This window comes from Uloborus diversus, chromosome 7 (genome assembly GCF_026930045.1).
Source record: "Uloborus diversus isolate 005 chromosome 7, Udiv.v.3.1, whole genome shotgun sequence".
Lineage (NCBI taxonomy): Eukaryota > Metazoa > Arthropoda > Arachnida > Araneae > Uloboridae > Uloborus > Uloborus diversus.
This window is the reverse complement of record NC_072737.1, coordinates 4885578-4897313: the sequence shown is the minus strand read 5'-3', so window position 1 is coordinate 4897313 and position 11736 is coordinate 4885578. Positions and strand designations below refer to the sequence as shown.

Sequence of the window (11736 nt, the reverse complement as noted above, 5' to 3'; positions counted from 1 at the left end):
AAAAAATTTCAGCCTTATGCGCGAACTGAAAATGTCAACTTATATATATATATATATTTTTAATTTTTTTCCCCCAATTGAGGATACCAAACTAGAACTGTTAAGAGGTAACGCTATTCCGAAATAAATAAATCGAAAACATTTTATTTAGATGTAATAATTTTAAAGCGCTTGCTTGACCGAGCGCCATTCAAAAAGAAGACAGAGAGCCGACTCTTTGTTAAGAAATGATATTAAAGTGCATAAAAATGTAAATTTTTACCTCCCGTAATTCTCCGTAATTTTGTTTTACAAAACATGGTTTTTTTTTATCTATTAAACGGTAAGCCTGGACCATCTGGATTTTCGATTATCTGGATTGCCTTTGGTCCCGGTTAATCCGGATATTATCCCCAAACTGTATTAAAGTTTGTTTATCCGGACTGTACCTGTTACTGTACCTTAAAGTAAATTTTTACTTTCTCTGCTCCAGTAATAGACAGTCTAAATTTCAGATGTACTTCTTTAAATTGGATTTTTTTTTAAAAAACAGGGTGACTCTAAATTGTTTTTAGAAATTAACATGTTTTCTTCTGTATATTTGGAGGAAAATATTTCCACCAATCAGATATTATTTCCATTAATTCCCTAAAACTTATTATTCACCAATCAATAATCAATGTAAGGGACCCATTTTAGATACATGGACCGTTATTGGCACACTTATCTTTAAACTTTTCTATGTATTAAAACTAGAGATATAACCTCTGTTTTCCAGCTCTCCTGCAGTAGTAATAGCACTTGTAAAACACATGTGGAATAAGGTTTTTTTTTTAATTTTTAAATATTTTAAGTCACTTTATGGCACTATGTGGTAGCAGAAACGTGTAAATTTTATGTTTTAAAAGGTAAAGAAATGTTTCCAATGAAATTATTTGTGGTGCCAAACGCTTGGTTAGAAATACACAAAACAGAAAAAAAAAGTCAGTCTGTGGTAAATTTTGAGTATTTTGAAAGATTCTATACAGTAGGCGCCACTTAATGTGATCACGGTTAATGTTATCATTCGCTTAATGTTATCAGAATCACGAAGTCCCGGAACACTTGTATGTTAACACACGCTGAAAACGTCGCATATTGTAATCAGCGTCTTCGTTTATTTTTATCACTTTTTCATAAATTTTCAATTTTTTCCCCGTTTTTGTTCCTCAATTAACAGAAATACATAGGCAAACCCTCTGACGAGACTAACTTTCTGTGTAACATTTTGTGGTGCTCAGTAGCAGTTCAAAATTTTTCTAGGAATGAAGCTACAGAAAGTTCGCTCCCCAGTGACCACAGACTCCCCCTAAGAAAACTTTCTTTTGCACCTAAAAAAATTCAGTCGCTGGACATGTTGCAGGCATTGATGTAGGACCTCCATTTTCGCCATTGCTTTGTAAACTATTAAAGAATTGTGTCGAGATTGAAAACAAAGCGAAGTTAAATTAAAATTCAAACAACAAGCAAAACCATGCTGGAAAAGATAGGAAAGCTGAATGTGCTTTGAAACTGGTTTTCAAATGTCAGGGAAAACGGTCATATTTTACTTCACCTATTACTATGTGATTAAAAATTGCATAATTTAACATTAATTTATAATTTAGATATTTCCATTCAGTTAATTTAATAATTTATGATTTAAAACTGCGTTCAGTTGAGTCATTGGGATTTTAATCTGAGGTTGCCAAAATAAATGCACCTTAATTGGAAAAAAAAATCATTATTTTGTGTCTCCTGGATTCTTTTCGGTTATTGTTATCAGTCGGTTATTGTTATCAAATTGTATTTGTCCCAAAGTGATCACATTAAGCTGCGCCTACTGTATATGGCTAACATTTGTATTTACGTATTGATAAAAGTATTTTACAAAGGCTTGTTCTTTTTTTTTCAGCTCCTTCCTTTTTCGCTTGGATGTTCAGTATGATCAAGTCTTTGCTGTCAGAAGACACCGTGAAAAAACTTAAAATTTACGGCCACAGTGAGTAAAGTGCTCTTATTGTGCAAAATGAGTTAATGAGTAATGGATCAATTACATGAACCCTAAGACAGCAATATTTCTCTAGAATGTAATGTGAAGAAAAATCAATATTTCAAGTTTTTTATAGTTAAGTTTTCCTTTTAATCAGCATCTTGCAGATTATTCCGACTGGAGTTAGAAAACCCTGCGTTAAATACGATTGAAGAAGCTGTACCTCTAAACTACCAGTAGTGGTAGAATTGTCAAGCCACCAGTGCGTTTGTAAATAGTTATTTTTCGGGATTTATGTTTTGATTGTTTTCTAGTTCATTTTTTTTTTGTTAAGATTGTGCTTTTTGTACATTGCTTGATGTTATATTATGTATGTTTTGTAATTTTGTGATTTAACCTAATTCATTTTGAGTGCTAAGTAGATTATCCACTCAAAAGCTTGGAGGAAATGTTACGTAAGAACCTCCTCCAGCGGAAAGTTACTCCGAAAAGTACACATAAGCAACTTATTATTACTTGTGAGTGGCAACACACTGAGTAAGGCGGGTAAGAACTATGCAGAACTATGTACGACTAAGTTGTTGAACGGGGTTCTTTTAAGTACGACAATACGACATAACAGTACGTCTGAATTTGTGTTCATGTGACTTTTGTAAAGCATTATTGTACAGATATGTAAATAAATAGCCTCAATAGTCTTTGCTCCTGGACTTTGAATGTAATACACAACACAGATAAGGGAAGCGCGATTTAGCTCAATGGCCAATATTTCCTTTAAGAAATCCTGTTTTGAAACTGGTAATAATTAGGACCAAACTTTTAAATGCAATGGTTTGCTTTTTATGGAATTTCTTTATCGCGGTTTTAAAATACTTGTGCTGATCCGGCTTTTTTGGTCAGTGCGAACGAGTCCAATATGGGTGAGTGGAGTATCACCAGGGAAAAAACAGAACTGTCTCATGGTTCTCTTAAAAATTCTAAATATACAAACACAGCAATATTCCCGAGGTTGTCCTGTCTAAACAAACTTAAAAACAGACACCTAACTGTTTTACATTGAAACTTTGTTTAGTGAGCTTAAAAATAAGAACATCTTTTTAGACTTAATAGTAGAGCTGTTGAATTTTTAAAATTTCATGTAAAATATTTTAATTATCTGTTCATTACAAAATAAGAATTTTGAGAGTGTAGCTATTTAAAGATATTTTCGGTGAAAAAGTAGATAGCAAATAACTGAAGATGTAACAACAATAAAAGTAGGTTTAACATGTCTCGATCTTTCACTTATTATTATTACTGACTCTGATGTCTGCAGGTGGTTGGAAAGAAGACCTCCTCCAAGCAATGGATCCAGATATCCTGCCCGTTATCTATGGAGGGACTAAGACAGACCCGGACGGAGACCCAAGATGTCGTACGATGGTAAGAGCTGCCTGAAACTACAACCTTTTACCATTTTTAATTTATTATAGCGATTGTGTGCTGTTTCTTAATTTTTATTTTGTCAGATTAGTTCTTATACAAGCTGTCACCATCCCTCTAGCAAAACTTCCAGAGTTTAAAGTTCTACTAAAGGCGCTACATACCTGTTCGCCAGTTGCGACGAAAATCAGTAAATGATAGTTCATAGTCATTTCTTTAGTTTTGTTCGTATGTGAGCTGCCCTGCATTTTGTGGAAGTCAGTTTGATTTGCCGAACCTTTCCCGCTACATATTCGTTCTACATACATTTCTATAACCAAATCTTCCAGAATTGAATGTGCGTCATACCCTTCTCCTATGACAACGAAAATCAGTAGAAGACATCATCATAACTTTGGTTTGGATAGTATGCGGACATTTCTGCGATTTGCGGATGTCAGTTTCATTTATTGGATCTGTGCCCCAACAGATGAATCCTTGATTCGAAGTGTTTCGTCCCTATTAACAAAGCTTCCGGAATTTTTCAATAAAAAAAGGTACTGCTTAAATTCTTCCCCTCTCCACATGAAACAATGAAAATCAGTAGATGGTAATTCATAGCAGTCTCTTTTTTTAACACGCTTTTATTAGCTTCACCTGTATGTATGTATGTATGTATCCTGTAATGGAATCTTGCAGCTCAAATTTCGCCCACTTCCTGCGATCGGATTCTTTTGAAATTTGGCACGCGACCTCAGACCCGATGACAATGCAATATTCTATAATCAAATTAATTAATTAACTCTTTTAATTGTTAGTTTCCTCCAATTTTAATCAATATTTTGGCATAAATCCAACAATGAAAAAGGAAAAATTTTAAAAAATACATCGAAAAATGCTCGCAAAAATTATTTAAAAATATCTACAAAAACCTTTAATTTTTCTGCATCAGACAAAATTTGTTCCAATGTTCCAAGGTAATTAGAACATGAAATATAATTGTTTTTAACTAATTTCATGCCAAAATTTAGGTGAGCCTTCAATTGGAAATTCATTGTTGATCGGACCATTGTTGAACAAAACTTTTATTCAAATGCATCTCAAATTTTCAAAGTAATGTAGATATGATTTCCGCAAACATACATCGATGACTTCCCATCGGGGTGCCCTTGTCTTAACTTTATGATATTACCTCGCACTCGTTTTATAAATAATTTCGTCGCTTGATAATTATCCAACATAAGACTAAAATGCAGAAAAATAAACTAATAATTTAAAAAACTAAAAAAACACGCTTTCGTAACAAAATGAACTAAAAAGTGAAAAATAATCTTTGGATGATAGTAGTTGACTAATCACTTAATTTTAATGTAATACAAAAAAGCGTGGGGGGCTTCTTATCAGTTGTCTTGAATTTCTTCCATTTGTTGTCCAAGCAAAAATGTAAATAGACAGCACCGCACGCTTTTTTGTATTATATTAAAATTAAGTGATTGGTCAACTACTATGATCCAAAGATTATTTTTCACTTTTTAGTTCATTTTGCTACGAAAGCGTGTTTTTTTAGTTTTTTAAACTATTATTTTTTTGGTATAGGTTAGGGCAGCGTTTCTTAAATTGCGTTTCGCGGAACCCCGGGGTTCCACAAAGATCAATCAAGGGTTCTATGTGATTTTTTTTTAAATTCAAAATAATCACTCAAAAAATCAGTAAAAATATGTTTTGAATTAAGCATTCAATAAAATATTTTGTGAATGAACAGCAGAGAAAATACCAAAACGGATTTTGAGAAAAAACTCAATTCTTGCAAATGTATACGAAATGTTTCTTGGGATTACATTCAATATTTTTTTCAAAAAAAAAAAAGTATTAAGTTTTTGATGACAATGATTATAATTATTTCGAATACTTCCCATTTTTTTGCAAGATAGCCATATGCTACTCCTACTGAAGATAAACCAGGGGTTGCGCGAAAAAAGTGTATATTATAAAAGGTTCCACTTATCAAAGAAATTAAGAAACGCTGGGCTATTGTGTGAGCTGTCATGCACTTTCAAGTTTCACTTTCATTTGTTCATTCTACAACTCTTCCCGACAGATTCCTCCAGGCGGCCCCATCCCCACGAAGTACTACCTGAAGAACACGCAGAAGCTGAATCCGGAGGACGAGAACGTGCAGAGGGTGGTGGTTGGCAGACGATCGAAGCACATCGCCCCCATCAGGGTGGAACTCCCGGGTTCCACGATCTGCTGGGAGGTGGAGTGCCAGAACTGCGACATCAACCTGTACCTGCTGCACACGGATGGTCCTGCTGCCGAAGTGGTCGTCGAGCCGACGCGTGTCAACAACAACCTGGGGCTGGAGAAGGGATTCTTCATGGCCGAAAGGGCGGGAAACTGTAAGATTTTAGTGCATTTCCACCTAGTGGCTGTCCACAAATAATGTTACACGTTGAAGGGGGAGGAGGGCAGTTTGTGTCAAGGGGGAGGGTGTGGCATCGAAAAGTGTGACGTCAAATTTTTTATTTAAAGGAATATGTTTATGAAAAATTGGCGTGTCATGTGATAAAGGGTTTATGGTGAAGTGTGGCACACTAGCCGCGTTTACATGGACACTTTCGACCAGGGCCGATCCTAGGGTGTCGGCCGCCCGTGTGCAAAGACCTATTGTGCCGTCCCTCAAGATAATTTGCATATTTTGACTAATCTTTGACGTTCATATAAATATTTCTTCAAATTTCTATAGCAAGTTCTAATTTAAAAAAAGAAAAAAAAAAGAAAAGAAAAGAAAAAAAAAACAAGAATGATGAACTTATAAAAAGGAAGAAAAGTTTCTTAATAAGAAATTTCTTAGGTACAATTTATGTCTTTGAAGAAAGTAATAGATACCAAAATTTACTAGTCGTAAAAACACATTTCATAGTCTGTCTTCGGTGACGTCAGAGAAAGGATGGAGGGGGAGTCGGGGGAGGGGGGATTGCTCCCAGAAAATTATCGAAATTGGCGTACGAAAAATAGTTTTAGTAATCTTTGGCTGTGTTTGGTTACAAGGAGAAACGAGTCGGGTATATTCAAGGTGCATGGAGAAATTTTCGAAATTGACGTCAAATATTGCTATTTTAGTAACTTTGCTATCTTTGGTGACGTTAACAAAACTGGGAAGCTTCGGCGGATCTTTCGGATATTTTTCGATATTAATATCTGAAAAACACAGCAATAGACCTTTTGTCCACCTCACTTCGACGATTGATGGGTATATGCACTAGCGCCGTGAAAAGTTACATAAGCCAGTCTCCTCTAGAGTTTTTTAGAAATTGAAGTCCCAAAATCGTATTTTAGGCATTGTTTGATAACGATGGAACAAAGAGCGGGTGGGGGTTCAGTGTGCCCTCACGAAGTGTTTTGAAATTGAAGTCAATTTCAAACTGAGGGGGTGGGATTAGGGGGCTCTCTAAAGACGCTAATTGAGAATATTATTGGTAGTAATGTTTGGGAATGGGTTTTGGGGCCCTCCATCACAAAAATTTCGAAAAAGAAATACGAAAAATGTCATTAAGCAATTTTTGATGACATTAAGAAGGGCTGTCCTCTAAAAACACGTTTTGGGTTTTAAAGCCAACATTTTCAGGCTATGTTTGATTAAGTTAAGGTGGAAGGGGTGAATCAGAGGCTTAATTGTGTCCAAGATCGGTGGTTCAAACAGCAAAATTTTAAGAAATTTAAGTCCTAAAAACGCCATTTTAAGCCTTCTTTAGCCTCGTTAAGGAGGTCATGGCATCCTTTTGGATCTTCGTTTTGGAGCTACATTTAAATTTACTACCCGAGGCAAGAGCCCTGATCTGAAACCAGGCAGTTCATCCGTGATTTTAGTTCGAAAAAAATGCTGTAAAGGGGGAAAATTACAAAATTTTAGTTCATTCATATATGTTTGATTCTCAGGGGAGTCGCAATTTTCCACTGTCTCTCCAAGCAGCCGCGATTATTGAAAACAGAATTTGTTGTTTGAAATGCTTGCGAGAGTATCTAATCAGTATAGCTTTTTTTTAAATATAATATATAAAATACGTCTTCATTGTTTAGATCTATAAAAGCTTGGGGGTAAGCATTAGTGGCCGTCCTGGGCCCTGAGTGCTCCTTTTAGAAAGCACCCTTTCATGCTTCAGGAGGGGGCCATTTCCCTCATCTCCCCTTTCCTGTATCCATGCCTGATTACCGGTTCTGTCATAAATTTTGCAACCAAATGAAGCATGTGTGTAAAGAGTAGATATTAATAGACAATGAACCAACACAATGTTCCCTAACAATCTTTTTTTCTTAAACTGTGCTATGCTGTCGGGAAATCGACACTTACTTTGACAATTGAACATTTAAAATTTAGCATTTATTTGACTTATTTAAGTTATCTTTTGAGAAATCCTTGAAGAATTTTGCTTGATTAAAAGAACTATATGATGCGGCCTCCGACCGCCCCTTGCTTTGGCCGCCCTTGTGCGGTGCACACTCTGCACACCTGCTGGGATCGGCCCTGCTTTCAACCCCGCAAATAACCTGTTTTTCACCGTATTCCGGCCATTTAGTGGGGAAATCATAGACTAATAATAAGAGTAGACCGAGCTATGGCAACCCTTTTGCTGCTCATAAACCAAACCATGTGACTGGTGGATATCCTAGCAACAGCGGGCATTAATCGTAGCAGACGATCAACGCCAGCGCGAAATAAAATAAATAGAATTGATGGAACACGGAAGAATGATCTTTTATGGAGTCCGATTTGTAAATTTGTTATTCTAAGTTGTAAATATTTTGTTAATATAGTGAGTTTTTCGTTTAGATAGTATTGTGCATTTTCTTTAGTCAATTTCAATAACTCTCAAAGCAATAAAAGATGCAAGCGACCAAGAAGAATCAGCAAACGGTAAGATTTTTACCTACAGTTTCAATTTAAGATACCGATTAGTACATTTTTGCGTTAACGCAAAACGTTTACGCCATTTCGTTCACGCCAACGCTGACAGCTCCAAATGAAATAAAAGTTACCGAAAACTGATCGAAAACTATTACTAATGTCAAAATAATGCATAACTAAAAGAAAAACAGTTCAATCTCTGCACCTGGAAGTTTTTTTTAATGAAAACACATTGTCGTAAAATACATGTCGAGTGCCAAACTGTAGATAATGCTGCCATCTAGCAACCATGCTGCCAAAGTCTTCGCCAAGCCCTTCCACTAGTCACATGATACATCTATGAACCAATTTTCTTCATCAGCAAGAATGAGAAAGCTCGGTCTACTCTTATTATTAGTCTATGGGGGAAATGTGGATTTTATTTCTCTCTTGCTTCCTTCTGGAGTAAATGAGGTGTTTTTACCCAGAATTCATTACGCGAAACAAGTTCATCTACTTGCTGGATACAGCCGCTTAGGATGCTGGGTAAAAGCCACTTTCTCGGGTACAATGGGCAACCTCTTTTTACATGTAAACGGGGAATTTATCAACCGGTTTTTTCCGGAGCCGGAGCGGGTACCAAAGTGTCATGTGAACGCGGCTTTTGTGACATAAAAAATAGGGGGGGGGGGGAGCTCAAAAATGGTGAAAAAGTGTGACATCATTTATGGACAGCCCCTATTTAGAATGAATATTTTTATGTCGTCTTTCCCTAGCCTTTGCGTAAGGGAGGTAACTTCCTGCTTATTACCTAAGCTTTTACCTTCTCTTTTCGAGTTGAACCACACCAGTTCCTGCGGACTCTCACAGCATGGCAGCCCGAAGTCCCCTGCACGCTTTTGGGCTCTCACTAGTGCGCTAAATTTCTTTTAACTACCAGTTTGTTGGTAATCTCAGCTTCAATGAGAGAGTATCTACCTCCATCTCGATTATTGACTTTCGATGATCAGACCAATGAGTCCACAACAAGGCCAGAACTGCTGACTCTTGTTTTCATAATCGGGCTGTCGGTATTTTGCATGCATAGTTCTGATTTAGCCCTGGCCCCACAAAATACGCTAACGGGCCTTGACAACTCTCGACTTTTCTGTGTTAAACCGATGCAGCTCATGCATCCACCAATCATTGTCAACGTTTCAATGCAGCTCATGCATCCACCAATCATAATCAATGTTTCAAAGTTTGTTTATATTTCTGATTGGACGTCTCCCATTTTGACCGCAAGAGGCACCACTGGGAACCCCTGCATCCACCAATGAATGGCAAAGTAATGAAAACTGGGGTGCCCTGTAGTGCTCTCTTTATTGCCATAGGTTTTTTCAGCGATTGCCACGGCCCGTACGTATTCAGTGGGGCCATGCCCTGGCTTAAGAGCGGTCTACTGCCTCTTACATTTTGATCAGCTATTTCAATGACGATTGGGACTAAACATTGACTTTTACTTCCTTTTACAAAAAAAGAAAGTATTGTATTCGCGAAAAAATTTTCACTCAAAATTCAACCTTAATTTCCAATTTGCTCACCCCCGAATTAATGTTGAATTTTTTTTCAACCCGACCACACACGGATAAGTGCCTAAGAACGTATAAACACCCGAAATATCCATTTTGACATTCCCCGAGTTAATTACAACGACTTTTCTCGTACGTATGTATGTATGTGCGGATATGCGTATGTATGTCGTCTAACTCAATAACGGTATGTCCTAGAAAGTTGAAATTTGGTACGTAGACTCCTAGTGGGGTCTAGTTGTGCACCTCACCTTTTGGTTGCATTCGGGTGGTGTTATAATTTGGCGGACACTTGGCGATATATCGCCTTTTGTCGCCAATTTGGCGGTTTTTAATTTTTTTTTTAAATCTGGTTTTGATTTGGCCACTGTTGGTGATATTTAGAGAGTAAACTATTGAATGACATTAAAATTGTCAATAATGGGAAAATGACATTAAAATTGGAGTAAAAGGAAATCATGTGATGCACACATCAGCTCGTTTTTTTTTCTGATAAACAGAATTTTTAATATTTTGTACTAAAGTTTCGAAGTGCACGTTAGAATACTTCTAAGGGAAGAAGCTAACTACAAGCTATAAAAGTGGTTGCACTTCTAGCTCGAGGATTGTAGTTTAGCTCAGGAAAGTGTTGTGGTTTTTTTTGAATGAAAGATTTTTCTTCTTTCTGTTTCCAGACGCTATCGTATTTGACAACAGCTACAGTCTGCTTCGCAGCAAAACCATCCTGTACAAGTGTTACATAGCAACATCGACAGCTCGGGAATACGAACCTCTGCAATTCGTCAAGAAGAGTTGAGAAATCTCGGGGCCTATCCCCTGGCTCAGTGACAAAGGCTGAACACTTTTTTTTATACTGCTACACATTCCAAAAGCTTTAAGACAGCTATTTGTGATACACTTGCATTTTGTTTTGTAAATAGGCGATTTTTTTTAACGAATTTGAAGAACTGAGTGAAGAGAACAATAGAAAATTATAAAATAAAGTTTCCGTTCCTTTTTCATGTTGAGTGATTGCAATAATTATTGATGACGTGGAATAGTTATTTATGTAACCTAGAGCCGCTATGTAGATAGGCCGACGCATCAGCTTTTTAGCCATTTTGGATCGGATATTTCACTGTTGCACTGCTATGGTTTAAACAGCAAAGTTTCGGATTTCGCCAAATTTGCCAACAATTCACGTGCCGCTAATAATTGCTCATGGTGAACAATCACCAAACGCGATAACTCGCCAGAAAAGACAACCACTGAAACACGCGCTGCGATCCAAAATGGCTAATCTTAAGCTGATGCGTCGGCTCGTATATACAGGGTGAGTTCTATCGAATCTGCCATACGAAAGGGGGTGATAGAAGAGTCCAAGCGGAGTATAGAACCACCCATTATCCTGTCCAATCCTTAACCGTAACCGAGTTATGGTAGATATAAGAAAAATGAGTGAAAAAACAAAATTCTGAGAAAACGACCGATTTCTGAAATTCCTGTAGGACCTACAAGGAAAATAAGTACATATTTGGAAAGAACAGATTAAATCCTACAAAATGATACCTTTTCCATCAAAGTAGTCGCATTTTACAGCGAGCTACAAGCTTTGAAACGTTGGACACACTCAGAATTGAAGTGGCGCCAAAGTTTTCAATCGACATTTTCAGAAACAACCGTTTGAGCTATAATCGGTCAAATCTACCAAAAACTGACCCATTTCACTAGCTTTCAGATTATACAACAACAAATCATATTGGGCTTAAAGTTCAGCAGAAATTTAGGCTTTTGTTTGAAACAGTGTAAAATTCATCATTCGTTGAAAAGGGAAAACCAGCGAAGAGTCGCATTTTTCTGTTTTAAACTTTCAGTTTCACGTAAGCATGTTGATTTCCTTGTTTAAGAAA

General features: G+C 36.7%; 1 protein-coding gene across 1 annotated transcript in view; it reads left to right on the top strand.

Moving 5' to 3' along the window:
• Positions 1-10831, top strand: part of LOC129226065 (SEC14-like protein 4) — a gene marked incomplete in the record, with an annotated part of 76639 nt that extends 65808 nt beyond the window's left edge. The window contains 4 exon segments of the mRNA XM_054860647.1: positions 1913-1999; positions 3306-3412; positions 5490-5790; positions 10522-10831. Coding sequence (XP_054716622.1) covers positions 1913-1999; positions 3306-3412; positions 5490-5790; positions 10522-10643 — 617 coding nt within the window.
• Between the last annotated feature and the right edge of the window lie 905 nt (positions 10832-11736).